Source organism: Prionailurus viverrinus, unplaced genomic scaffold, assembly GCF_022837055.1.
Source record: "Prionailurus viverrinus isolate Anna unplaced genomic scaffold, UM_Priviv_1.0 scaffold_35, whole genome shotgun sequence".
NCBI classification, from domain to species: domain Eukaryota; kingdom Metazoa; phylum Chordata; class Mammalia; order Carnivora; family Felidae; genus Prionailurus; species Prionailurus viverrinus.
The window spans coordinates 7,416,991-7,444,168 of record NW_025927605.1 but is presented as its reverse complement, the minus strand read 5'-3'; the positions used below and the strand labels follow the sequence as shown (position 1 = coordinate 7,444,168).

At 59.4% G+C, this 27,178-nt stretch overlaps 3 protein-coding genes across 20 annotated transcripts; 2 read left to right on the top strand and 1 right to left on the bottom strand.

The window, feature by feature from the left end:
• Positions 1–1,064: 1,064 nt before the first annotated feature.
• On the top strand, positions 1,065–7,932 carry PHOSPHO1 (phosphoethanolamine/phosphocholine phosphatase 1). 13 transcript variants are annotated; one of them, XM_047845656.1, is made up of 6 exons: positions 1,090–1,312; positions 1,684–1,817; positions 2,472–2,570; positions 4,355–4,467; positions 5,300–5,421; positions 6,116–7,932. In XM_047845656.1, exons 4-6 carry the CDS (start codon positions 4,423–4,425, stop codon positions 7,002–7,004), a joined length of 1,056 nt encoding a protein of 351 aa, XP_047701612.1. In that variant the 5' UTR covers positions 1,090–1,312; positions 1,684–1,817; positions 2,472–2,570; positions 4,355–4,422; the 3' UTR covers positions 7,005–7,932. The 13 variants fall into 13 exon arrangements, with proteins under 13 accessions (XP_047701611.1, XP_047701620.1, XP_047701619.1 ...); XM_047845660.1 differs by having other exon boundaries at positions 4,270–4,467; XM_047845655.1 differs by lacking the exon at positions 1,684–1,817 and having other exon boundaries at positions 1,065–1,201.
• Positions 7,933–8,228: 296 nt separating this feature from the next.
• On the bottom strand, positions 8,229–17,960 carry ABI3 (ABI family member 3). Of its 5 annotated transcripts, none has more exons than XM_047845652.1 (9): positions 17,751–17,951; positions 17,414–17,548; positions 13,050–13,217; positions 11,778–11,954; positions 10,309–10,394; positions 10,085–10,180; positions 9,738–9,895; positions 9,109–9,240; positions 8,229–8,739 (listed from the first exon to the last, which is right to left on the bottom strand). In XM_047845652.1, exons 1-9 carry the CDS (start codon positions 17,865–17,867, stop codon positions 8,576–8,578), a joined length of 1,233 nt encoding a protein of 410 aa, XP_047701608.1. In that variant the 5' UTR covers positions 17,868–17,951; the 3' UTR covers positions 8,229–8,575. The 5 variants fall into 5 exon arrangements, with proteins under 5 accessions (XP_047701608.1, XP_047701609.1, XP_047701604.1 ...); XM_047845648.1 differs by having other exon boundaries at positions 8,596–8,739; positions 9,109–9,548; positions 17,751–17,960; XM_047845649.1 differs by having other exon boundaries at positions 8,596–8,739; positions 9,109–9,548; positions 9,738–9,892; positions 17,751–17,886.
• A 28-nt stretch (positions 17,961–17,988) lies between these two features.
• On the top strand, positions 17,989–21,540 carry GNGT2 (G protein subunit gamma transducin 2). Of its 2 annotated transcripts, XM_047845670.1 has the most exons (5): positions 17,989–18,046; positions 18,424–18,707; positions 19,610–19,710; positions 20,321–20,421; positions 20,797–21,540. In XM_047845670.1, the coding sequence occupies exons 4-5, from the start codon at positions 20,338–20,340 to the stop codon at positions 20,920–20,922; spliced, it is 210 nt and encodes a 69-aa protein (XP_047701626.1). In that variant the 5' UTR covers positions 17,989–18,046; positions 18,424–18,707; positions 19,610–19,710; positions 20,321–20,337; the 3' UTR covers positions 20,923–21,540. The 2 variants fall into 2 exon arrangements, with proteins under 2 accessions (XP_047701626.1, XP_047701624.1); XM_047845668.1 differs by lacking the exons at positions 17,989–18,046; positions 19,610–19,710 and having other exon boundaries at positions 18,311–18,707.
• The last annotated feature ends 5,638 nt before the right edge of the window (positions 21,541–27,178 follow it).

Below are 27,178 nucleotides of genomic sequence, written 5' to 3'. Positions count from 1 at the left end.
ATCGGATGCCACATCACACAGGGCCTTTGGATCTTCTGGCTCTCTTGGAGGAGTGGAGCAGGGGCAGGGTGGGGGTTGGGGGGGGGGGGCGGTTAGACCCAGGCAGCACCTAATCTCTGCATCCACACATTTCCTTTGTGACCCCATGAGCCAGGTGTGCCTGGGTCTGAACCGGGGCAAATAATTTCCCCTGTTGTGAATATTCAACCGTAAGTGCAGCGACCTAGTACAGCGTCTGGTTCAGAGCACCTACTCAGTATATACAAGTTTCAGCTCTCTGCTCTCAAAACAGAATCTTCTCTTCAACCATCCGGCTGCAGGGCAGTCGGGGGTAGGGGAGCAGGGGAGCGTGGCTAGGCACGGACTCTCGAAAGCGGGTTTTTTTTAATTTACAACATCACTTGCAAAGGGCAAACAGTTGGGTCCTTAAATCGGGGTTTATGGGGTAGGGGGAGTGGGAGAGTCTCTCTCCCGGCCATCCCCTGTAACCTGTAACGGGGGAAGGGTCCCAAGAGGCGAGGTGCTGGGACTCGGCGCGCGGAGGACAGAGCGACGCGCACGTGGGAGAGGAACTGCTTTCCCTGGGCTGGGTCAAGCCGTACCTACCGCCAGGCTTCGGAGAGAAGAAGGGAACGAGGGCTGGGCGTGGGGGTGCATTTCTGCAAAGCTCAGGGCTCAGCGCCCTGGAGGCACAGCCCTGACACTTCTGGGTGTACGGGCGGGGCTTCACGTAGAGCCCCGCAGCCGCTCCAGCGAGGGTGTCCCCCACCCACGCTCCTCGGGAGGGACGCGCTCCGGCCCGCCTCCCCTGCCCTCTCCCCTGCCCTCTCCCCGCCCTGCGCGCAATCCCACCTTCGCTCCAGCTCCGGGAGCCTCCAGGGCAGCCGGGAGGCGTGGCCCGCGGGCGGCCCGCCCCTTTGATGTGCACCGGCACCGCTGTGATTGGACAGTCGCTTGTGACGTGAGGGGACTGCGGTGGGCCCGGGTGCTGCGGCAGCCGCAGCGCCAGCCGCGGCTCGGGCTCCCGGGCATTTAAAGGGGACGCGGCGGCAGCCCGTGGTGGGGGGGGGGGGGGATGGGGGGCAGGTGGAGGGGACGGCCCAGACGCACATCATCCACGGCCCCTCGGGACTGGAGGGACTCGTGAGCCGGAGCCCAGAAATCCGGGGGTGGACAAGACACCGCGTCCCCTCCAATTCCCGTAAGCACCCCTTAGCCCATCCTGCGCCCAGATACCTCAGCTAGCCCCTCTCCCCGACTCTTTGCACTCCAAACTAAGCCGGGACAGACCTCTGCCGCCGCCGCTCCCCGCGTGAGTCCTGCGCTCCCGGAGGTACAGGGGAGGGCTGGGGTCCCAGTGCGGGGTGGGGGCTGTGTGGAGTTTGAGGGCGCTCCTTCACGCGTGTCAGTGGGGGCAGCCCCTGGAGCGGAGAAATGAGTCCTCCTTCTTTCTGCTACCCCGGGAACCTCGTGCCCGGGTAGCCCTCTGTCCCCTACTCGGGCAAAGCGAAGGAATCTGTGCCCCGCCTTGCTCCCCGCCACCCACGAGCCCCCCTGGGCTCCCCGAGCTGCGCACCCCCCCCCGCCCCGCATTGGAGCGAAGCACCCGCCAGCTGGGGGTGTGCCAGAGTGCCTGCTTTCCAGCCACCTCTAAAAATATCTCTCCCCCCACTCCACCGGCAGCTGCCACCTCCCTGTCCACTGAGGATCCCCTTCCAGCTTGTCCACCCAGGCAGGGTGAGCCCAGAGGAGGCTCCTGGTCTCAGCTTCTGCACCGACACCGGGGCTACAGGTCATCACGCCAGCTAGTCAGAACAGTAAGCTCACAGCTCAAGGGGCTCTCCAGGGCGATAGGGGACGCTCCCTGGCTGCCGCTGTCCCAAGAGCCACCAGGGACTCCTAAGTTCTAATCCTGAATCTGACGCTGTGCGACCTCCAGGATGTTAGCTTGACCTCTCGGGGCCTCGGGTTTTTTCCTATTTGCTGCCGGTGGTAGCGAGAAGGAAGAGACCATGGTGACGTTGGGAATACTGCCTGGGAAAGGGAGAAAACCTCAGCTTAGTTGTGACATCCAATTCCTAGTGATTGATACCAGAAGGTTCGGTCTTGGGCAGGGGGCTTGTCACTATGATATCTCCAGGGTCCTCACTCCCCACCCCCATCCCTCTCCGGCACGTTTCCTGGGGGGAAACTGTCCCCAAAGCCTGTCCTGTGAGCTCCACCCATTCATTAAGAGGGGACTTTCAAACTTAGGGCCCATGCCAAAGAGGGGTCTGTTTCCCTGCCCCATCTGCCACCCCATTCCCACAAATGTCATCTATAAGCATTTGTTGTAAACGGCAGGAGGGAGCAAGGAGGAATCCGGTGATCTGATATGGAATCGGGTAGGCAGGCGTCACTTTTCGAGGGGACTAGAATATGGACCCCCTGCCACCCTTAACGAAACCCCCTCTCTCCTCTCTCTGCTCTAGCCATCTGGAGAAGCTCAGAGACCCCGTCTCCCTTTTCTCTGAGGGACTCTTTCTGGTGACCACAAAAGAATTTGGTCACTTAGGACAAAGCTGCCGGAGGTGAGTACGCTTTTTGAACGTCATGAGAATGAGGTCCCGGGGGGCCTGGGTCCCTCTGCTTGCTGTGGGGGTAAGGGCGGGGGGTGGCTGCCTGGCCCTGCTCAGCTTCTGGGGGAAGAAACCCAGGATGCCTGGCTTTCTGCTCTGGGGACGAAAAGAAACCAAGGCAGTTCACCAAACAGTAAATATTCAACTCATTTTCCCTGAATAGATGAAAAACATGTAACTGTATCGTTTGCTCTGATGCATAAGTTTTGTATACAACTGAAAATCAGTAGAATATTCTACCAAATTTTTTGTTTTTTGAAGAAAGTGAAACAAGGGGCAACCGACACCAGGAGACCCTTTTCTATGGGATGAAAGTCGCTCTCTGCTTGAGCAGCCTGTGTTCTCTTTGTATCTTTGTATTTCCCGCTCACTTGTCTCCCCGTGCCCGGCGCGGCACGCGTCCGTGTCTGACCCTGCTTGTTTCTACCATGGGAGGGGTATCCCTTGACCTTTCTCCTCCAATGCACTAGGCCTGGGGACAGACGCAGGATATCAGGCAGGCTTCTGGAAGGTTGGAACTCCCTCCAGATAGGGCCTGGGGACAGCCCTCCCATCCTCCAAAACATGCCATTCCAACGTCCCCATGCCTCCCTCCCCTTCCCCCCCCCCATCTTCTTGATCCCTCCCCCCCAACCGCCTCCCTTTTTTGCCCCCTGCCCCATTCGGCTTCGGCTGCCTTTCCCAATTCCTAGGTTAAAAGTTCTTAAGGGAAAGGCTGAGACCCACATCCATCCCTGTCAAAAGGGCTCAGTGCACGTACGGTTCGGGAGTGGGGGGGGGGGGGTGGGATTGGGGTGGCTCGAGGTGACACGGCCTGTCCCTCTGACCTGTGTCCTGTTGCTAGGATGTCCCAGTCTCTGTCTTGGGGGCAAGAGGTTCTCCCTGATGTTCTGGGATGATCTGGGGTGAGTGTCACCTTGACAAAGTCAGGGGTTTCCAGTGTCATCCGCTGTCACCACCAGAGGGCAGCAACCAGCCAGACACTTGTTCCTTTGCGCGGCTAGTCGTGGGTTCTCAATATTTTTCCAGATCTGGCCCAGCTTCTTCTAGTCGCTCATTGAACCCCAGGAGCAGAGCGGAGGGATGGGGCATGGGGAGGCAGTGGGAGTTGTAGGTGACATCCTCTGTAGCCGAGTTGGTGAAATCCCCACAAAGCTAAACCCTGTCCCCAGAGCCACACAGCAAAGCCCCGCAGAAATTCCAAACTGACTTCTGGCCGATTGCCAAGCTCTGAAGGCACCAGGGAGGCCAGTCTCTGATCACCTGTGATGCCCAGGGGTCCTGTTGCCCCCACCCCCGGCCACCTGTGGTACAATGAGCCTGGTCACCTGCCCCTCCCCCTTTAAGGGCAGAGAGCACGCAAGGCTGTGGCCAGCAGTTCGTGAACCAGGCTCCCCGTGGAAACAGCACAGCCTGGGGCATGTTCACCCTCAGACGCCAAGTTCTGGTTTCGCGGTCTGTCTTGGCCACTTACAGTGAGTGACCTTTAAGGCGGTTCACCTCTCTCTGGGTCTCCGATAACGTCACCTTTAACCTCTCGAATGTTGCCGGGGGGTTGTGAAGACGATGCCTCGCAAGGGCTTGGCCGCCTGGGAGAACTGTGTCTATTTGAGGGGTTTTTACGGAGCCCCTGGGGGTGGTTCATCCGCAGCAGAGGAGACGGAAGCAGGCCGGCATTCGTGGTGGAAACAAAGCTAGCTGCGGGCACCCTCCAACAGACCTTGTGTGGTTGTCAGGAGCTCTGGACGACGGCTGGAGGCCCCACAGAGTCCCTGCAGGCGGTGCCCGGGGTGATGTACCAACGATGAGTGGGTGTTTTCCAGTTGCTGGCCTCCGATGCCTGTCTAGGGTAAGTGGGTCCCTCTGGGGATTTCTCAGGATGAGGCCTCAGCCCCCTTCCCCTGCTGCAGTGGTAGGAGCCCTATCCAGCCCCTTTTTGGCCTATCCTCGTCTCTCCTGGGCCTCCACTAATCCCTGGAAATTTCCATCCCAGGTGTGGGGGCCTGAGGCTTTATTTACATCTTCAACTCCGGGGATCCTGGGCCCCTGAGACTCCCAGATGGATGTCAGTGAGACCAGAGGGTGACCCTAGGGACGAGTTCAAAGGGACAGTTCTATTAGGGAAGCAGAGAGCTAGGTTCACATCCCAGCTCCGAAACTGAGAGCTCGGACTTCTGTTTCACAAGGCGGGCTGGGCCAGAAGCATCACAGGAATATCAGAGAGCGAGTTAGGAAGAAACCAGAAGGAAGAGTGGGGCCGTCTGGAGTAACTGGGGTGGGAGGCCAGGTGGGAGAAAGGCAGCGTGGCGGATATTCTGAAGCTGCACGCGATTTGCTCTCTGCCACCCGGTCGTGTACCGCGGCGGGCAGGCAAGGTGGCAGGGACAGGCCTCTGAGGGCTTCTGCAGTCTCCATCTGCTTGCCTTTCTTTGTGCCTCACACATGCCCTGTTGTCCCCTGTCCTCTCCCATGTCTTCTGGAGGTGGGGGACGCTGGCCCGAGGCCCCCACTTCCCGGAGTCCTCCTCCCCACTCTGTCTCTCTGTCCCGTCCGCCTCTAGGCTCCCCTGGCACGACCTCCTCCTAGCCTTCTCCTTCCCTGCCAGGCGCCCGCCCCCTTCCCCCTCCCCTCTGCCTTTTCAGCCACGCTGCTCTCTTTCCTCTCCCTCACCTGTCTCCCAGGTATGTCGCAGCCTGGCTCGGGAAGCTCCTACCTCCCCAGGCCCCACTGCTTCTCTTGGTGCCCACTTCCTTCGGACTCTGGCAGAAACCCCACCCGCTGACGTGTTCCTCCCAGGGAACTGGCAAGTGATTAGTGACGATGAGCTGTCAGCACAGGGCCCTAGAAACTCCCTGGAGAAGCAGTGTCCCATCCTTGGACCCCCGCTAGCCACAGCGCCCAGAGAGCCGTCCTGGGTCACCTCGCCGGCCTGGTTATTCCAAGAGCTAAACTCCAGTTCTCTGGCAGCCCTTAGCTCCTATCGAGGCTCAAGGACCTGGCATTCGCAATCCACATGCCTTGGATGATACCAACAGCGTTCCCTGGCTCCTGACTCCTTATTGTCCGCAGTCCCATCGAGGGGGCACGGCCCAAAAAGGGAAGGAGGAGGCTGCTTCAGTGGGATGAGTGCCCAGCCTCCCTTGCCTGTGTTTGTCAGGGAAGAAGGGTGCGGAGAGGACTCCACACCAACAACCGGGGTCCCTGGGAGCCTCCAGAACGGCCTCGTCCAGAAACCTCCCCAAAGGAGTGACCCGTTGGAAGCTGCTCTTCCCCTCTTTTAACCTGACCCCGTTAGGTCTCAGTGGCCCCAGATGAGAGTAGCAGAGACAGGTGCCAAGGACGCCCTCCTGGGGTCCGGAGGAGGAGGATGGTCTTCTGAGGCCAGACGCCCCGCACAGTTTGCAGAGAGGTGCCGACGGGGTGGGCAGGGAAGGCTGGGGAGAGGGCGGCGGCGTTGGGGACTCCAACCAGCTTAACCAGCCTTGGGTCCTCCTCAGGTCTTGGATGTGCCAGCGCCTCTGGCCGTGGCCCGCTAACCAGCCTCTCCCCGGCCGGCTCGCGCCGCGCCCCCTCTCGCTTGCTCCCTCCTCCTCCTCCTCCTCCTGCTCCTCTCCCCCCTGCTCCCAGGACGGCGGGATGGCGGCGCAGGGCGCGCCGCGCTTCCTCCTGACCTTCGACTTCGACGAGACGATCGTGGACGAAAACAGCGACGACTCGATCGTGCGCGCCGCGCCGGGCCAGCGGCTGCCCGAGAGCCTGCGGGCCACCTACCGCGAGGGCTTCTACAACGAGTACATGCAGCGCGTCTTCCAGTACCTGGGCGAGCAGGGCGTGCGGCCGCGGGACCTGCGCGCCATCTACGAGGCCCTGCCCCTGTCGCCCGGCATGAGCGACCTGCTGCAGTTTGTGGCCAAGCAGGGCTCCTGCTTCGAGGTCATTCTCATCTCGGATGCCAACACCTTCGGCGTGGAGAGCGCGCTGCGCGCCGCCGGCTACCACGGCCTGTTCCGCCGCATCCTCAGCAACCCGTCGGGGCCCGACGCGCGGGGGCTGCTGGCGCTGCGGCCCTTCCACACGCACAGCTGCGCGCGCTGCCCCGCCAACATGTGCAAGCACAAGGTGCTCAGCGACTACCTGCGCGAGCGGGCCCACGACGGCGTGCACTTCGAGCGCCTCTTCTACGTGGGCGACGGCGCCAACGACTTCTGCCCCATGGGGCTGCTGGCGGGCGGCGACGTGGCCTTCCCGCGCCGCGGCTACCCCATGCACCGCCTGATCCAAGAGGCGCAGAAGGCCGAGCCCAGCGCCTTCCGCGCCGGCGTGGTGCCCTGGGAGACGGCCACCGACGTGCGCCTCCACCTCCAACAGGTGCTGAAGACGTGCTGAGGACCGCGGCCTGCAGGGGGCGCCCGGGCGGAGAAGGGGGCGGGGTGGGGGCGGGGAGATCGGGAAGTACAAAACCTAGTTTGCCTACTCCCTTTTCCCTTTCGCTTTGGTATGTCCCTCCGGGAATTTCGGGAACTCCGGGCTCGTCCACCTGGGGGCTGGGGGAGAGAGTTCGGAGCCGTCCCTATCTATGCAGTTAACCCGGCTCGGCCGCCCCCGCCCCGACCCAGTTCCACTGCAATGTTAAATTCTGGAGTCTGGCCCCCACCGGGGTGGTGCGCATGCCTGGAAGGCAGCAGTGTTTTCCAAAAAGACCTCGCCCTCCGAACGGAGAGGCAGGGGTTCCCTGGCGGGGTGGGGGAAAGGAACATCTCCCACTGCTTTCACTGCTGCCTTGGGCCGCGAAACCTTCCCTCTCCCCCAGTCTTCTGTCAAGGGGACCCCGGTCCCGAAATCCTCCCGGCCGCGCCGCAGTCCCGGCGGGGAGAGAGGAGGCCCTCTGCCGAGGGCCTCAGGCCTAGATCTCGCTTCACCTATTGCGTCCCCACACGACACCCTTTTTCCTTTTTGCCCCCCTTCCCGCGCCCGCCCTGGCAGCCTCCCCAAAGGGGGAAGAAAAAAAAAAAAAAAAAAAGCCAGAGGGAACAGTCGCCTCCTGGTGGTGGAACGAGGTAGCGCACCGTCCGGCTCGGGGCCTTCCAGCCAGGGACCTCGCCGCGCGCGACGGTGTCTCCTCCTCTCACCCCAGCCTCGTCTATGCAGCAAAAGACCAGGGACTTTACCAAAGTCGCCCCGCGGGCTGAGCCCTCTGCGCCCCCCTCCTCCCGTATGGAACAGAAAGCCATGATGTTTTCAAGCAGAGCCAGCGAAAGCCAAGCCCTTCCTCCCTCTTTGGTGTTCTACCGCTATAAAGGAGGTGACGGGCAAAGAGCTGACTGAGGTCTCTCGCGCCGGTGTCCGGAGGGTGAGGGTGAGGCGACCCCTGCTCCCAGAGAGCCCCACGTCAGCGGGGGAATTGGTCCCCACTCTGGGAAGAGCGCCCGGCTCGGGCAGCCCAACCCGAACAGTAACACAGCGAGCAACGGGCCAAAAAAGGAGATTCAGTCAATGCAGAGGGGGCACCAGGGGGCTGGCGTAGGGGCCACCTCACGAGGACGGAAGAGACGGGGACAGACTGCTGCCAGCGGCAGCAGAGGGGAGGGGGCTCAATAATGAGCAGGAGCCTTTAACTCCCTCCTCTCTGGCCCCCCAGCCCTGCGGGGCAATCACCAGGAGGTCATCAGAGTTTTATTCAAAGTTGGCACTCAATGCTGCATGGAGGGGTGGGTCTTCTGTGGACAAGATCACCAAAGTCCTTGACTTCCGGTTCTTTCCTGTCTGCGGCAGGCCTTCGGATACATCCCTTCTCTCCCCAGGACCCCTTCCCACCACCGAAAGGAGGGGGAAGGGGCAGGCACAGCTCACAGGTGGGCAGGCCGGGTCCCGCCTTGACTCTGGAGCTGACTTTGCACTGGAGCTCAAGAGGCTCGCAGCGCAGTGCTCCGGGCAGGAGCTCAGAAAGCCCCAGAGTGTCAGCAGCTGGGCTCCACGTAGTTCCCTGGGAAGAATCCAGTCCCCTCCGAGCTGACGCCCTCACACCAGCCATCGGAGTAGCGGCGTGTGATGCAGATGACGGTGCCCTTAGGGAAGGAGAGTTCGTTGTCCTTCTGGCGGGTGTATGGGTACAGCGTCACCACTGCAGGGCGGGAGGAGAGGGTGCCGTGAGACGCGCCTCTTGCCTTACCATGGGGGGTGCAGGGGCCCCTGGGCGGGATTCCAGGCAACGTCTAGGGGAGGCGGCTGCAGGGAGTGGGATGGGGGGGGGGAGTTCCTTCTCCAAAACTCTTGGGACCCCCTCCCCAGCCGGATTAATATTCAGTGCTGGGCCAGCTGCCTGTCTGTCCAGCTTGGTTCACCACTCCTGGGTGAACGTTCGGTCAGCTCATCAGAAAATAGGGTCTGTGTGTGTGTGTGTGTGTGTGTGTGTGTGTGTGTAGCAGGCTCACACCCTTGAAGATTCTAGAGTATTGGGGGGGGGGGATCCCTAGTCCCGGGAGTCAGGTACCTTTCTCCAGGTATGCAGCAGGGACCCAGCTAGGCTCCTCTGGCCCGAAGCCTGGTGGGGGCAGATGTGGCAGTCCCAGCTCATGGACGTCCAGGGGTGGAGGAGGGGGCAGGTCCAGGGGCAGCTCTGGTGCTGGGAGGGGAAAGCAGAGAGCCTGCAAATATGCACCGGGAACCCCCTCCACTGGCCCCAGAAAACCTCACTGTTCGGAAGCAAGGCTCCAGGATCTACCCATTTGAGGTCATCTTTCTCCAGCCTTCCACCACCACGGTCCCCCCACCTGGTCTCTAGAATGCAGTAGGCGCTCAGCAAACACACAAATACTGAGCAGTGTGCGGCCGTCAGGCTCTGCCACTGAGCTGGGTGACCCTGGGGCAAGCGACTTAACCTGTCAGCCCCGACTGCGTCTGTGAAGTCAGAGTGTGAACACCCTCGTAGGGCTGTTAAGGTCAAGCGAGAAAATGGAGGGGAAGCTTGAACACAGAGCCCGGTAGAAAGCAGGCGCTGAGTTGAGGCGAGCCAATTCCATGCAGGGGCATAGCGGTGGGCTGGGGTGTTAGGAGGTGAGAAGAGACCCCCCCCCCACCCCGCCCCCGACAGTGGAGCCAGGAGAGGGCGGGGCTCCTTACCCAGCAGGGGCAGGGACACTTCCTCCAGCGGAGGGGGCGGCAGGAAGACTTCGGTGGTGGCCGGTGGAGGAGGTGGAGCCACGGGGTTCGGGAGAGGTGGGGGTGGGGGTGCTGCCTGCCCCTTGGTCGCGGACACCCCACCCACACCTTCGGCGCTGCTGAAGTCCAGAGAAAGCGGGGCTCGGCTAGGTTGGGGGACACCTCCCCTAACAGCATCCCCCAGCTGGCCCCGCCCCTCCAGTCGTTAGCCGGGGGGCCTGTGATGAGAGTCTTCTGGACCCTAGTAGTCCCCCTGACAACCGGTAGGGGGGCCCCTCAACCCCCTCACTTGGACTTGTGGGGCTCACCCTGCAGAGGCCAGGGAAGAGGCAGACGAGGCGGTGGAGAGCTTGCCGTCGGGCACCACCGGGAGCTGCACCGGCTCCGGGATCCGCGGTGGCCTCCTGGCGGCGGAGGGGAGGGGTGCCGTCAGGGGAGCCGGGAAGGCTTCCGGGGCGAGCGGGGGTCGGGTGCGGGGAGGAGGAGGGGGCAGCTGGCGGAGGAGGAAGTTTGAGGATGGCGGAGGCCTCACCCCAGGGTGGCGGAGGCGGGCGTCGCAGGCGCCTTGATGCTCTTTCGAGAGAGGGTCCCCGTCCGCGACAGCTGCGTGCTCAGATCCTACGGGGGGGGGGGGGGGGGGGGGAGGAGGAAGCAGGGGACAGGGCTGACGTCTATGGGAACCCCTCCCCAGTACCCTCCCTGGTCCCAGAAAGGAAATGAGGGAGAGGCACCGAGAACTGGGAGGGAGAGCGCCTTCACAGCAAGTTCCCACTTCCACTTCCCAGCCCCCTCTCCCACCCCCCCCACCCCTGCCCCCCACGCCCCGCTCGCTGTTGCCTGGGCCCCAGGCCTCTAGTCGGGGCCGCAGGCCCGACGGAAGCCTGAGCAGACGCGGTCTGACGGCCACTTCCTCCAACCAGCTTAGCATCCGCACCTCGCACCTCGCTCCCCAAAGCATCTCAATGGCCAGCTTGGTGGTCTCTAATTCTGATAGATCCTAACCCGGCAGGCGCGCGCGCGCGCGCGCGCGCGCGCGCGGGGCTCAGGAGGTGGGGTGGGGGCGGAGGGGACCATCACACTTAGCAATGTCCCACCCATCATTTGGATGGGCCTGCAGAGCTGGCTTCGGGCGGCTCAGGACAGAGAGGGGGGCAGGGCGTTTAAAGTGCACACAGGGCAAGGGCGAGCCCACACGTTACTGGTGGGGTGTCGCCAAGTCCGCGGACCTGGGGAACGCTGCCCTCTGCTGTACTCCTCGAGGCACGAGACAAAAAGGACCCGAGCTGAGGCGCAAAGAAAGAATCGAAGCTGGACAATGAGGAGAACTCACTGGTGGGGAGGCCTGGTGGCTGGAGGAGGGAGTGCCGTCTCCCCTTTTGGGGAAGACGGGCCGTTAAGGGTGTTAAGAGGTCCTTTAGATCCAGGGGAGCCTTAAGCTAGCCTGGCATGTTGACGAAACGGACCGTGTGTGTTCTCCCCCCTCTCAGGAGATGAGCCGAGCGGAAAATGTCAGTGGCCCTGCTCCCCTGGCTTCACAGGTCCCCTCTGAGTGGCCGCATGCATCCCCGCCCCTTCCCACCCCCACAGCAGCCCCCTGGGTGAGTGCTCGGCGGTGACCTCAAACCTCCAGACAGAGGAAGTTGCTGTTCTCTGTGTGTGGCTGGGGAACGATTCTCATGCACGCCCCTGACATCCTCCCTTCCCCTCTTCCCCTTCACACCCACCCAGCCCCCACGGAAGGGGGTTGCTCAGACCCCACCCTCAGCAGACCATCTGGGGACAGGGTTAAAGGCCGGCCATGGAGGGAGGGGCCGGGAAGGAGGGGGGGGGGCTCGGAGAGTAGGGGTCCAGCTAAGGTAATGCTTCAGAGAGTCAGGGGAAAAAAGGGTTGCTGGTTGGGACAAGAACATGGTCGTGGAAGAGAACTGGGGGCCTGGGGAGAAGGGAGACACGGAATAGGAGAGGGTGGGTTGTGGGGAAGAGGAGGGGCCCTCTCTCTACCTTGATCCCATGGCCAATGTCATCCAGGCAGCCAAAGTTGAGAGGTCTCCGGTAGTAGGGCGTGAGGGGAGGGAGGCTGTCCGGGGCGATGACTTTCTGGCCAGGGGGCAGCCGCTGGACGGTGGCTAACGTGCCGATCTCCCTTCGGGCCACCTTCTCCATATGCATACTCACCATCTGCCGCGACAGGGGTTGAGGTGACAGAGGGGGGAGGTGGCCTCTGCCCCAGTGCCCTTCCTCTTAAGGGAGGAGGAGGATAGAGACTTGGGGTGGGGGTGGGGACCATGGGAGGCCGAGAGATCCAGAGAAAGAGTACATTTTCTCCCCCCCCCCCCCGGGCCACGCAGCATTTGGGAAAAGAGTTGCCAGGGGAGGAAGGAGCCACTTTGGAGAGACTTCCTGCTGGAAGAGCGAGCATGAGGGTTATTATTAGCTGGAGCAGGATCCAGCGGAAAAGAGAACACCCGGCATCCCTGCAGATGCTGGGAAGAGACCGGAGCCCCGGGTTGGCTCAGTAGCAGAGGTGGACGGTGTGGACCGTGTGGAGGGGGCGGAGAATCGAGGCTGTATCAGCTGACTCTCTTGGGGGGACGGATAAGTGAATTCGCTTCCTCTTGGAATGTTCTGTGGGGCAACTCACAGCATCCAGAGGGTGGGAACTCCGGTCCGCGGGGGGGGGGGGGGGGGGAGGAGAGGAAAAGACACACCCCGCCGTGAACACGTGGGTGATGGGCAACCCAGGCTGATGTTCCAGCGGGTCTGAGCGTGTTGTTGATGGGGCAGTTCCTCCGCCAGGGATCCAGGAAGGAAGGAGGAGGGTGAGTGTGCTAGATGGGCGGGGGGCCACTGTCTCGTGGTGGCATTGTCTTCAGGGGCTGAAGACGGCCTTGCCCAGCAAACACTTCGGGTCTAGGACAACTTAGCCCGTTACCACCCCGGGGATGAGATGCAAACAAGGCCCCTCGTCCTCTTTCTTGTCCTGTACGGCCAACCGGGGCTGGTCAGGCCTGCTGCCTACGGCGCCGGCGAGAGTTCAGAGCAGGAGAAAGCTCTGCCTTCAAGGAGTTCCTAGTCTGGGAGGGCAGCAAGGCCCAGCACAGAGACATAACCAGAGAGGAGGAGGCTCAAAATGCTTGGGAAGCGCCAGGCTTCTGTGGTGGAGGAAGGCATTTGGAGGAAGGCGAGAAAGAGCATTCGCCGGAGGAAGTGGCCGAGCAGGGGGCGCTGCAGAATGGGGGGCCGGTGCAAGAGGCCCTCCCACACGCCCCTTACCTGGCCCAGCGTGTTCACACGGGCTTCGACCTGCCGCAGGGAGGCCGCCTGTAGGTCCAGCATCCGTAGAGTGTGTCCGGCCAGGTTGCCTACTTGATAGGCCACACTGGCCAGAGCCTGGGTGGTGAAGGCCATGGTCTCCTCCAGCGCCCTCCGCTTGTCTGTGGCCTAAAACACACAAGGCCCTGGTCTGAAGCCAGCCCAAGGATTCCGCTGGAGCCTTGGCTGGGCGGGTAGGGTGGGAGAGGGTGGAGGGAATGGGGGGGGGCTGAACTTTCTTTCTTTTTGAAAGAGAGAGACAGACAGAATGTGAGAGACGGGGAGGGGCAGAGAGAGAGGGAGACACAGAATCCGAAGCAGGCTCCAGGCTCCGAGCTGTCAGCCCAGACCCCGACGCGGGGCTCGAACCCACAAACCGTAGGATCATGACCTGAGCCGAAGTGGGAAGCTTAACCGACTGAGCCACCTGGGTGCCCCAATCCCAGCCCTTCTAACCAGAAGCCCTGGAAATGCGGTCAATGAGTCTGTGCCTTTAAAAGCTCCCCAGGTGACTCTCGGGTTTCTTGATTTTCTCCAGTCCACGGGGTGGTGTTTGGGAGCCAATGGCCTAGTCCATTTTATAGACAAGGAAACTGAGGCCCAGAGACGAGTGACTTCATTCATTCATTCCCTCAGCGTATTGGGAACAATACACTGATAATCCGGTAAATCCAGGCTTCCAACCATGGCCTATATAGGGCCCCACAGGGTGGGCTCTGCTTTTCTGTCCCCCCTCATCCCTTGCCACCCCCTCTCACGCCCCCCCTCCTCCAAGCACATTGGCCATTAGGTTCCTGTTCCTCATCAAGCTAAGATTGTTTCTACCTCAGGGCCTTTGCACTTACTGTACTTGTTGCCAGGACCCTTATTGTTAAGTCTCAGCTCTTTAGAGACATATTTTGTTACCACCTTAAGATTCTCCTAGCCTATTTCTGTATTGGCTCTCTTCAGTGTTTCTCCTGGAGCCTGGTCCTCATAGCACCTAGCACTGTCAGAAATGATTGATCTATTTATTACCTAGCTCCCCCTCCCATCCGCCCTCCCATATACTAACACGTAAGCACGGTGAAGGCAGAGAGCCTGTCTGTTTTATTCTGTACCCTGCCCCGGAACAGTGCCCAACACACAGACGAGATTTAATAAATACGCGTCTGTGAGTTAAGTAATGAATTGACTGTGACCCCCAAACACTTTCTGGGCATCTCCTTAGTGCACGGCAGGCGCTGTGCCAGGTGCTGGCCGGAGTCCCACTGCCAGTCAGCCATGGAACGGTGGGCAGGGAATGGCTGAAGACAGAAAAGGGTTTTGCTTGTTTGTTTGTTTGTTTTGTCTTGCTTGTTTTGTTTTGTTTTCAGTGCCCCGTCAGACCACGGGCGCTGGAGCAAAACTTCTCTGTTATTTGGTTCCCCACGCAGCTTCCTCATCTCAGGTCAGATCATGACACTGCTGTGATTTAGCCTGTCCCCCTCTCTAGGGGGTAGGGGTGAGTCCAGGGCAAGTCTGGGCCAGGCCCGAGCACTGACGGACAAGGCTGCACCATGCTGCCCCCTTGCTAAAAGCCCTTGCGTGCTCCTCAGGGCCCGTCGGCGGAGAGAAGGCGTAGAACCCATTAGAGCAGGACGCCTCCAGGGTGGCCTGAGCCAGGCTGGAGTCAAAGGGCCGGCCCAGATCCTTGTGGGCGGCCCTTCCCTGCCTTTCTGTTCCAGCAGCTACTCATTTGCCCGGAGTTTACACCTCATCAGCGTACGTAACCAAGAGCCTTGAAAAGGCGAAGAAATCAACCTGAAATCAACCTGGGGTGTTTAAACCAGAACGGATAGCAGGTCTAGTTTCTAGTTCAAGACCTTTCTTTAACAGGTGAGGACACAAAGGCCCAGATGGGGCAATGATGACTCCTCCTTGGTCCCCACCCAGATTCCTCCCCCCAGGTCCCCTGCTAGGACCGATGTGTGGAACGGTTAGCCCAGATAGCACAGTGCCTGCTTGGGCCCAGCTCTGGGAGGCTGGGGCCTGGATACCTGCTGACCCCTGGTTTGGGCTTGGCCCACAGTCGGGCCTGGAGGTACGAGGGTGTGAGATCCCCCTTCATGGCCCGCTGCTCATTCATGATGCAAATTACCCTGTCTGTAAACTCAGTGGACTCTGACCGAGAACTCTGCAGTTGACCCCAGCCTGCCCTCCCCCATTCCCCACGGGTTTCCTGACACCTGGTTGGGGCCTTGGGGCTGAGGGAGGGGGAGGTGGGGAGGCCCGAGGGCATGGGAACCAGGCCTGGTTTAAGAGCAGTTCTGAGGGGCGCCTGGGTGGCTCAGTCGGTTGAGCGTCCGACTTCAGCTCAGGTCACGATCTCACGGTCCGTGAGTTCGAGCCCCGCGTCAGGCTCTGGGCTGATGGCTCAGAGCCTGGAGCCTGCTTCCCATTCTGTGTCTCCCTCTCTCTCTGCCCCTCCCCCGTTCATGCTCTGTCTCTCTCTGTCTCAAAAATAAATAAATGTTAAAAAAAAAAAAAAAGCAGCTCTGAGAAGTTGCCCAAACCCCTCATAGGCATTTGCTCCCCAGACCGATATGCTCAAAGAGGCCGGGTAAGGTAACCGAGGTCCATTAGTTAGTGTTCTGCGTGAAGGAAGCAGGGGTCCGGGGACTCTGACCTGGGTCAGGGCTCTCGATGCCCTCGGTATTTTTACAAGGGCCGCTTCACCTCGCTCGAATTGACTTTCATTATCTGCCTGTGCCTTTCATCGTTCCGATGAATGATGATGGCGGTGGTGATGACAGCAATGGTAATGGTTTCCATTTATCCCCCCGCTCCGTCCCCACTAAGGGCCAGGTGCCGGGCTACCTGCTTTGACCATGATCACAACTGAACCCGTGTGACCTTCCCGAAGAAAGATGTGAGAATCAGAGGGTATCTTGCCACGGGTCTCGCCGCTGGTAGGCAGCGGAGTTAGAAGTCGGACTCAGGTCGGGGCGCCTGGGTGGCTCAGGGGGTTAAGCGCCCAACTTCAGCTCAGGGCATGATCTCGCGGTTTGTGAGTTCAAGCCCCACGTCGGGCTCTGTGCTGACGGCTCAGGGCCTGGAGCCTGCTTCGGATTCTGTGTCTCCCTCGCTCTCTGCCCCTCCCCCCGCTCATGCTCTGTGTCTCTCTGTCTCTCAAAAATGAATAAACACTAAAAAAAAAAAAAGAAAAGAAAAAAAATCGGACTCGGGTCTCGGTGACCCTTAAATCCCCTGTGCGCGTGGTGAATAGAAGCGAGAACCCATCTGAAAGGGCCTGGGGGTGCACAGAGGCTACTGAAGGAACGGACAGAACTCCTTCTGCCCTCGTCCAGAAGAGGATGCCCTCCAGCACCACGAGAACCCGGCTGCCTTCCGAGCCACAGGGTCCGTGTCCTCCACAAACGGGTCACTCAACTTCTCCGCAAACCGATTATTTCTCAGGGCCGCACATTCACCTAGAGGTTTGGGGATGGGCTCTGGAGTCAGAGTTCTGGGTTCGCATCCGGATTCGGCCACCGGCTTGGAGACCTCGGGAAAGCGAGCTCGGCTTTCTGAGGCTCAGCCTCCTGGCTGTAAAGTGAGAGCCCCTCTCCCCTCTCAGGACGGGGTGGGGGGGGTGAGGACCCACAGAGGCCATGCGGGCCACGTGCCTGCACAAAGGAAGGGTGCAGAGCGCTTTAGCTGCTATTATCATCGACCCTCTTTAATCTGCCATTTTCCCATAAGCACTTGCTACTTTCCTTATAATTATTTTTTTTTTCCAACACTTCGACTGCGCCGGGAGGTCCCCGGGCCTTCCAGTGCGAATGAGCTGGCTTTGCCTCATAGGGCATGTCAGGGAAGGGGAAAGGGGGAAAGGAGAGAGCCCGGTTTCAGAAGTCAGGAGGCCGAGGCCGAGCTCTGTCACATCCGAGCTGGGTGACCCTGGACAAATCACCTTGCCTCCCTGAGCTGCTGGCTCTTCACCTACGAAAGAGGAATAACGCTACTTGTCTCATAAGGTGCTTACGAGCATTAACGAAAACACAGAGGTGCTCAGTCATTGCCAAGCTTCCCTCGCCCCTCTTCCCTCGATCCACGAATCTACGTTGAGGGTCTCGGAACAACTATACAATGTAGGGAACTGTTCTAAAACGCCACGATGGTCGTCTTTTGCCGGGAGACGGCTCCCAGCCATCACGTTGTCCTCCCCCTGCCTCTGCGTCAGACCCCGTCTCTTTAACCCAGCCTGGTCTTGGAGGTCTGTCTCCTCTCACTCAGATATCAGGGAGAGGCTTCTCTCCCTCGTCTCTCTCAAGTTCACTGTTTGGAGAGTTCTGAGGTCTCACCTGGAGACAGCCTGCGAACGATGACAGCATTTGCATGTGGACGAGGCTTTGGGCCTGTGGGTGCGAGCGGGACCCAGGAAGGAGACGAGTGGCCTGTCCCGGGGCGTCTCTGAGGCTCCGGGAGAGAGGAGGAACCTGGGGGGGGTGGGGGTGGGCGCGGGCTGGGTAGCACAGCACCAGGGCTGAAGTTTCGGGGGCCTGGAAAGAAGCCAGGGCCTGGGGTGGAGTATTTCCCAGCCGGGCCCCAGGACGCGCCAGCACCTGTTAGAATGGCTCCCGTGGTCCTGCCTTGGAGGTGGGCTCCGGGCCCCTCGGGGCCTGTGCCCCGTCTGCCTACCTGCACGTAGTTGTCCACGCAGTAATCGGCGACACGCAGCAGGGCGCTGTGGTTGCCCCGCAGGGCCTCCCGGCCCGTGGGGATCTCAAGTTCCCGCAGTTGCTGTAGCTCGGCCATGGCCCCCCAGCCTCTGGCTGGCTCCCCTGGGAGCCGGCCGGTTTTGCGCCTCACCCTGTCCTTGATTGGTCGCTCTCCCTTCCCCCCCCCCACCCCCCCCACCGCTTTTGGTTTCCTCTGCGTGAGAGACCCAAACCTGCTTGCAAAGGGCAGGCGGGCTCATTCCGGGACAAGAGGAAGTGAGTCCCTGTTCCCTGGGCCTGAGACTCTCTGCCCCCTGCCCAGAGGAAGGGGGAAGCCAGGGGCCCCTCTGGGAGCCCAGCCCCCCAATCCCTCCCAGCAGAGGAAGCCAAGGTCGGGGCGCTGTGATTGCTCCCTGGGCCTGGAGAGGAAACTGCTAGGCGGGTGGGGGGTGGGGGTGGGGTGGGAGACGGAGGAGGAAGGGGGCTGGCCTGCTCTGGGGGGATTGGGGAGTGGAGGTGGATTTTCCACTCATGGAAGGGGAGGAAAGGGCAGAGGGTGGGGGTTTCCTTGGGAAGCTCAGGGATGAGTCACCAAGGGCCTGGGGAGTGGAGGGTGGTGAGGCTATGGAGACCAGTCGTGCTGGGGGCCGTAGGGTGTTGAGCAACAGTGGAACACAGCCAGCACGAGAGGAGTCGGCTCAGACACCGGGAAGACACAGCCAGAGGCCCCCTGAGAAGCGTTCCCAAGCCTCTGAAGGCTTATGTGGGAGGGAGACCTGGGGCCCATGCCCTGTGCCTGACGGAGGTGAGACGAGATGAGGACTCCGATTAGACAACAGGAAGGAGTTGGCTTTGAGAAGCACCAGGTGTAAGGTCCAGATTAGCCGGTGGATTTCAGGAAGCATCGGCGGACAGAGCAGCGAGCTGGTCTCAAGAGGTGCGTGCTTTCCGTCCTGCGTGAACAGGGCGGTTGGACTGGAGGCCTGCAGGGCCCTGGCCTGCCCTTAAATTCTTAGCGCTCGCAGCTGGGGGTGGGGCTCGGCGTCTGGAGCCGGGGTGGGGGTGGGGGGGGGAGTCAGGGTGGACCCCAGCCTCCTCCCAGCCCCTTCCAGCGCCCCTTGTGTCAACCCAGAGGGAGGGGAAGAAGAGGATGCCTTACTGGCCATATTGGTGTCTCCGGCATCTGCTTCTCGACAGGGTCCCTTTGTCGTGGGACAGGTGTCGGCCTGAGCCGGAGCTCAGGATCTACGAGACAGCTTAGCCCTTAGGGGGTTCTGGAAGGAGGCCGAGAGAAATATCAGGATGTGGGCCCCGTGCTCAGCGATTGGAGAGGGAGACCCGCAGTCAGGGCTCAGAGGGACACGTGAAGGCCAAGAAGCACGGACCCGGGCGTTAGAGGTGGCCGTGGCCCCAAGTGCTGGCAGGCACAGCCTCCTAAGTGAGGAGTCTGTTGTTTTCAGTAAGCAAAGGAAGGACTGGACGAGCTGGAAGGAAATTGTGAGGTGTCATCGCAGGGCTCCAGGGGGAGACACCACCGTTTCTTGGGTGAGGGACGTTAGGAGCTGGTCTAGGACTTGCTTCACTGAGAGGAAAAGGCTCAGAGGAGGCTCAGAGGGAGGGGAGGGGAGGGCTTGGGAGAGAAGGCACGGGGAGGGGAGTGTGTCCGGCCGGAGGGTGAGGACTGGCTGTAAGCCAGGAGGGTCACTAAGGGAGCAGGGCAGGTGCACGGGGCAGGGTATCTGCTCCAGGGGCAGTGAGGGCTTGGAGGCTCAGGCCAGTGGATGGGCTTAGAACCCTGAGCCCCTGATCAGCTTAGGCATCAGAGGTTTTGGCTTCCAGACCATCTGCTTTATCTGAAGACTTCCAGCCGATAAGCGGGGGAAGCTCAAACACCGTCTTGTCTGAGTCGGGGACTTGAAGTGCACATTCTTTCCGGGCAGGTGAGAGGGGCTGAGGTTGCACTGGGCTGGGCTTTAGTCTTTTTTTTTTTTTTTAATTTTTTTTTAACGTTTATTTATTTTTGAGACAGAGAGAGACAGAGCATGAACGGGGGAGGGGCAGAGAGAGAGGGAGACACAGAATCTGAAACAGGCTCCAGGCTCCCAGCGGTCAGCCCAGAGCCCGACGCGGGGCTAGAACTCACGGACTGCGAGATCGTGACCTGAGCTGAAGTCGGATGCTTAACCGACTGAGCCACCCAGGCGCCCCTGGGCTTTAGTCTTAGAATTATTCAAGTGAGGCACCTGGCAGGCCTTCCCGATGACCCTGTCGTGATGGTGCTGATCGCAGCAACTCCCGTCATCATAATAAATGCGTTTATGATTCATTATGCGCCAGCCAGAGCGTTAAAAATATTTGAGATGCGTTTATTTTCCTAGGACTCGCAAAAATCATACAAGGAGGGAGGGTACCATCATTATACCCATTTTGCAGATGGGGAGGGAGTCTAGGGTGTGAATACGCAGGGCCTGAGGTGAGGGGCAGGGCAGGGCAGGGAAGAGGGCTCACGGGGACTGAGATCCCAGCTGCGAAATCCTTTCCGTGACCCAGGTGTCCCGGGGGGCAGGATGGCCCAGGAGCTCAGCGAGAAGGACCTGTTGAAGATGAACGTTGAACAGCTCAAGAAGGAAGTGAAGAACACAAGAGTTCCGGTAAGCCTCGTCTTCCCTCCCCTGCCCCTCTTCTCTTCTCCACCACAGCTTGGTCCTTCCGGACCCGGGACCCCAGGAAGAAGGGACAGACGGTGGGGTGGATGGTGCAGGAGAGATAGCACGCAGAGGGAGGCTGGGGGTCAGCCCCATGGAGGTGGCCAGGAGCGAGGCCCGCGGCCTGGCGGGCCTCCCCAGCTCCGGCCAGCGCCCCTCGGAGGCAAGAACTCACCCCCCCAGCCCCTGCCTGTCCCTTTGGTCTTTTTCCTCTGCAGCCTCTGTCCCCACCCTGCCTAGGACCTGTTTTCTTGGACCGAGCGAATCATGGATCCCAACAGACAAACAAGGGCTCTAGGGCCACACTTTGTTTCCTCACAGATTTCCAAGACGGGAAAGGAAATCAAGGATTTTGTGGAGGCTGAAGCAGGAAATGACCCTCTTCTCAAAGGCGTCCCCGAGGACAAGAATCCCTTCAAGGAGAAAGGCGGTTGTGTGATAAGCTGACGGCCCTGGGGCCCCCGTGCCCTGAACGTCCGTCCCTCCTCAGCCCCACTCTCCACCAGGACGCGAGTGTCCCCGGACGCCCAGGGAGCCAGGCAGTTTTCACCGTCTCTGGGCCACAACATGAGTAAAGACACTGGGCCGTGCACTTGGGGGTCCGTTCCCCAACCCCTTCGACTCTCCCCTCCTCCACCTGCTGGGTCACTGCTGGTCCCGCCTGGAGACCCTCTGAGGAGAGCCTCCTTGGCTCAGCAGCTGGCACCTTGTGCGGTGGGGGTCTGAAGAGCGTGCGACACCCTGAGACCCGAGATGGAAATCCTTAGAGACATCTGGGCCACCACAGGGCCGTCCTGTCTTCCCCCCCACTGTCTTCCGCAAACCGGCATTCCTATTCAGAGTAGTTTGGGTTGAGGGCCGGAATGATGGGTGGGAGGGGGGGATCCTTCTTCTCCATCGTGTGTCCGATCCCTTGGTCCTCCCCCTAGTCACTTTAGATCGCCCCAGAGGGGCCTGAGGACAAAAAGAGCTTGGCAACTCATGATGTCATGATTTCTTTCATATTCCTTTTTTTATGTTTATTTATTTATTTATTTTGGAGAGAGAGAGAGAACAAGCAAGGGAGGGGCAGAGAGACAGAGACAGAGACCCAGAAGCCTGAAGCAGGCTCCAGGCCCCGAGCTGTCAGCCCAGAGCCCGATGTGGGGCTCGAACTCACGAACCTGTGAGATCACGGCCGGAGCGCAAAGTCGAACACTTAACCGACCTGAGCCACCCAGGCGCCCCTGTAGTTGAGATTCTTTTTTTTTTTTTTTTTTTTTAACGTTTATTTATTTTTGAGTCAGAGAGAGACGGAGCATGAACGGGGGAGGGACAGAGAAAGAGGGAGACACAGAATCGGAAACAGGCTCCAGGCTCCGAGCCATCAGCCCAGAGCCCGACGCGGGGCTCGAACTCGCGGACCGAGAGATCGTGACCTGAGCTGAAGTCGGACGCTTAACCGACTGAGCCACCCAGGCGCCCCTGTAGTTGAGATTCTTGAGTGTCTCTTCCGTGCTGGGCACGAGGGGGGAAGAATGACGACGCTCACGTGGCTGCTATTTTCATGGAATTTAGCGGAGAAGGTGTACAACTAGGCACAACTGAGCGGGAGGGGACGTCAAGGGCGGTGTAGGGAGGAGCACAGCACAGACACTCAGGCCTGTGGGCAAGGTCAGCGTGAACTGTTGCAGGCCGGTGGGCAGCGGGGCGGAACCGGGCAGACAGAGGCCCAAGAGGGAGAAGGGGGTCAAACCTTCAAGAACCTTCTGCGCGCGCAGTCAAGAACTTGGTTCTTCACTCGCATTGCAGCAGAAGGCCTACGAAGGCATTAAGCAGCCAAGGGACAGGAACTGACTCGCAGAAGGGAGGCTGGACCCCACGAAGGAGGATGCTGATTCCTGGGCCTTGTTAGCAAGGAGATTACGGTCTTAGGGAGCCACAGGCGGACTCACGTGATACAGGGCGCTCAGTGCAACGTGTGGGGGCAGCGGGGGGGATGGATGAGGGGACCCAGAGGAGGACAGCCTAATCCAGCTGAATGAGTGAGTTGCATCCTGGGAGGGAAAACAGGGAAAGGCCTCTAGAAGGAGGTGATAGCCTCATGATGTCATGGTTTATCTCATATTCTTTTTTTTTTATGTCTATTTATTTATTTTGGAGAGAGAGAACAAGCAAGGGAGGGGCAGAGAGAGAGAGAGAGAGAGAGACACAGAGACAGAGACATAGAATCCGAAGCAGGGTCCAGGGGGGAACAAGAGAGGGGCCTAGAGCTTTGGAGTTCACGGCTAGAGATGTGGGCTTGGAGGTGAGCAGAGGGGTCTTGGTGTAACCCACCTTCGTCAGCCGGGAGCGGGTTGGCGGGTGTTTGCAGTCAGAAGAAAACGTGTTTGGCAAGATTGAAGGCGGGAAAGCACGGAGACAGAGAGACAATGAAGGGAATGATCACTGGATCCGGGGCGTTGGCCGTCGTAGGTCTAGAGCGGGGAGATGGGGGTGAGGAGTTCTTTGGGTAAAATAAAGTTTTCAGGTCCTGACACCTCGCTGAGTGGTGGCCGAGGGAGAGGGAGCGGTCGAGGAGGACGAGTTCCTGGCTTGGGAGACGACCGGATATGACCGAACGGTCACCCACGGGAAAACAAAACCCAGCGTAACACAGTGATCCCGCTGGGGCTGCCCGCTCTCTTCGCACCCAGGGCCTGCTGGTGAGGTCATGGCCGCTGGTCATGAATCCAGGACCTCCTGGGAAGGGTCCACTGCTTTCCCCAGGCCATCCTGAGAATTCCCTCCCGACCCCACCTCGCCATTCTGCGATTCAGCCTCGAATAAATTCAGCCACTCGCAACATACCCGGCCTGGGAGAAGGAAGGGAGGGACGAGAAAGGGCAAAGACGTAAATACGAGAATTCTTGTGGTTTTTTTTTTTAATTTTTTAAAAATGTTTACTTGTTTTGAGAGGGAGAGAGAAAGCCCGAGCACGAGGCGGGGGGGAGAGGCCGGGGAGGGGGGTGGGTAGAGAACCCCAAACAGACTCTGCACCGTCAGCTCAGCGCCCGATGTGGGGCCTGAACCCACGCACCTTGAACCCAACCAACCGTGAGAGCACGACTTGAGCCGAAACAAGAGTCAGACGCTTAACCGGCTGAACCACCCAGGAGCCCCAAGAACTCTTCTTTTTTTAAGGCGGGGAGGGGGGAGGGTGAACATTCCAGAAGGTTCTAGCGGTAGGAAAGGAAAAGCAAGTGGGGGCTACGGCGATAGGGCCACAGGCCCCTTGGCTGTGGCTTCCTTCTTCCACCCGCCCGGTCCTTGCTATGCTACCTCCAGGCGGAATCTCACTGATTGGAGCCTTCGGTCGAGGGGTGACTCTAACCGTTATTTCTGGGGCGCTTGAACCCTGGACGGGGCTCCGCACAAAGTAGCAGCTTCTTCTGCGCACCTGCTGTCAGGGCACACTGCCCAGGTGCCCCGGGTGTGCTCTTGGCTCCTCCCACACCCGTCCCGTCCACCCCGAGGTGTGGGAGCAACCAGAAGATCCCTAAGCCATCTGCTCCGAGCCCCCCTTCCGTCTGTTTTCCGGATGCCAGGAGGGGCCTCAAAGGGCCGAGGAGTTATCAGCGTCAAAGGAATTATTAGTTGGTGCCCCGGTGGCCGCATTCCTTCCCCGCATGCCCAAACCTTCACAAGGTCAGCGATGAGCATGATGATGAGCTGGCGGGGGGGCGGGCGCCTGGGTGTCATCTAAGCCCCCCCGTCCCCGCCTCAGTCCCGTAGATCCGGGGGTTTCACACCCATGAGAGAAAAGCCCCGTGCGTCGTGACTGGTTCACTTCAGAGCGCAAGCAGCCGTCTTGTGACGGCACCTCGTCTTTGCCAGGTGTCTCCCAGCTGGCACCAAGCCCGGGCTTCGCCGGACCCCTCCTTCGCTTTATAAAGCCGGCAGGGTCCCCAGAGGACGGACAGACGGACACACGGTGAGATCAGCAAATCCTGAGAGCATTCGCTCCTTGCCTGAGATTTACAGAACACTTGCACAGATGGTACAGAAGGTTCCCGTGTCCCCCTCCCCCAGCTTCGCCTGATGTTAGCATCTTCCAGAGCCACGGCACGTGCAACGCAGCCTCTATTCCTGCCTCTCTGGCTGCTTTGTTTCATGAGTCCCCGTCGGCCCAGGGGTCCCCCCGTCTGTGGGGTTACAAAGAGCCTCTTCTGCAGGGGCGGCCTTCTGGTAAATCTACTTATGCCACTTGAACTCAGCCTAAGTGGACCAACCACACGGCCCTCCCCAGATACCGTTGTCTTCAGTCCCTCCATTGGGCTCTAAGACCTTGATCATCGGACCAGAACCTTGATTGCTCCCCAGGAATCAGAGAGGAAGGAGTTTCCTTTCCCTGCTGATTTTTGGGCCACTCTGAGAAGGGTGGTTCCCAGAGAAAGGGGAACCACGGGGATCCAGGTGCGCAGACTGGCTCAGGACCTGAACTGGGGGATCGGAGTAAGAACGGAGAGGAGGTGATGAGTTGGAATGATACTCGGGAGGTAACGTTTTCAGGGCTTGGAGGTCGCTCGACTCCCAGCGGGACGGCAAGGTGACTTTCACGGATGACCTCAAGTTTCTTTCTGGGATGACTGAGCGAGCGAATGGTGGTGTCACCAGTGGGAACGCCCTTCTCCCCAGATGATTCTAGGTGATTCCCCTTGGCTTCTCCTCCCTCCCCTCGTACCCTGTTGAGACCCACTGGGAGGTGGCGGCTGATTCTATGGAAAGAGGAGGTGAGTCCGTGCGGGATGGCTGCGTGGGGCAGGATGGGAAGAGGCCAACGATGGAGCTTGGAGAACATCAGCGACTCAGGAGGAGGAAGGGCCATGAAAAGGACCAAGAAGGGAAGGCCAAGGTGCAAGGAGGCCAAGCACAGAGCGGGCCGCTGAAGTTCTGATGACCCTGAGCAGTAAAATGACACCGAGTCAGGAAAAGGGAGGCAGAGAGGGGCTCGGACTCCCGATTTCCTGGTCAACGAAATGTCAAGCTGAAGAATTCTTAAATTCTCTGTCTTCTTCCTTCCATAGTCCACGTTCACCAGAGACTCCCAGGGTGGGATCCCCAGGCCTTAGAAGCAGGGGAGGGGAGTGGGGAGCAGAGTTTAACATAGGGTTCAAAATAGCACCCTCACCGTCCTCCTCCCTGTCCTCCTCCTCCTCCACCATCTCTGAGGTTAGAAGCTGGGGGAGGGGAGGCGACTCTGAAGTCGTTTCTCCACATCCCCTGGGCCCCTCTGGCTTTCCTATTCCCTGGTTGATTTCATTGACCTTTGTGTCCACATTTACTCCCAGGCCTGTTTCTTTTCATGTCACACTCTCCTCCTCAGTGTCTCCGCTCACCTTTCAAGCACCCTGAGGGCAGAAGTCAAGTCTTTGCCTTTTGTATTCCCGGCACCCTGAACATCGTAGGCACACAACAATGGGTGTTAAATGACCGCGTGTGTCCCGGCATTTATAGACTTTCTAGGGGCCAGGCATTGTGAGAAGTGTTGGAGACACATCATGCCACGTGCAAACCAGTAGCCAAAGACGGTAATAAACCGATCGCCCTGGGAATCCAGCACAAGGGGGAGGCCAGGCTAGGCACAGGCCTGGCTTCCCTGGTGGCCCTGGTCTCTGCCCGCTCCTGGTCCCTCTGGTCAAGGACAACATACTACAGTCACTACCTTCTGAAAAACGCTGCCTCTGGGGGCCCTTCGTGGGAATAAAATCCTTGCAAAGGGCTCCTCAGACTGTCGGAGGAGAGAGAGGCTCCGAGAAGGAAATGGGGAGAGGCTCTCAGAAAATCTGGAAGGACAGAGGGGGCTGGGGCGGGGCTGGGGAGCTGGTGTTTTACTAAGCGTAGGTTAAGAGCCATTAGTGAGTTGTGAAATCAACTTAGCAGGTGGAGACCCACTTTTAGAAACCTTCCCACACCTCCAGGTGACAAAGACCTTCGAACGCGCCCGGGAGACTACCACGCATGAGAAGCTCAGAATTTCTCAAGCCTGTTCCGTGGATGAACAGCTCAAATTGTTAGAAACTTCTTCCTCTTGTCCCTCTAACTTCCACCCACACGTTCTCGTTCTCCGCCTCTATTTGCTACCCTCCAAGTCTTGTTTTCTTCCCCATATAAGCCTGTGTTCTTTGCTCAAGGATCTGAGCTTCCGGAATCCTCACTATTCTGACAGTCTTTCTAGCAGTTACTATTATAGAGCCTGTCTTGGCTCAGAAGCAGAGGAAAGGGCTTTTGCTTACTATTTTACTAGTTCTTGCCACACTGCTATGCAAAAGGCACCGTTGTCCCTTTTCCTTTACAAGTGAGGCTCCGAATCTTTTTTTCCCAGATAACTGACATGTAATCGACATCTATGATTGTATACGTTTAAGGTGTACGACATCATGATTTGTTATCATTATGGATTGTGAGATGGCTACCTCAGTAAGCTTCATTAACACATCCATCACCTCACAGAGTTACAACTTCAGAGGATTTGAAATGCTTACGCAAATGCACTCAGCCAATTAGTGGCAGGGGGAAATTCATCAATGTCTTCATGCAATGCCTAGAATTGAACCTGATCCTCCGAATGCCCTCGGGCTGGCTCAGTGGGGAGGATCGCTCTCCTGACTCCCCAAGCTCCCAGTCTGTGGATAGACTTTGGTATTTTTATTTATTTTTATTTTTTTAACGTTTATTTATTATT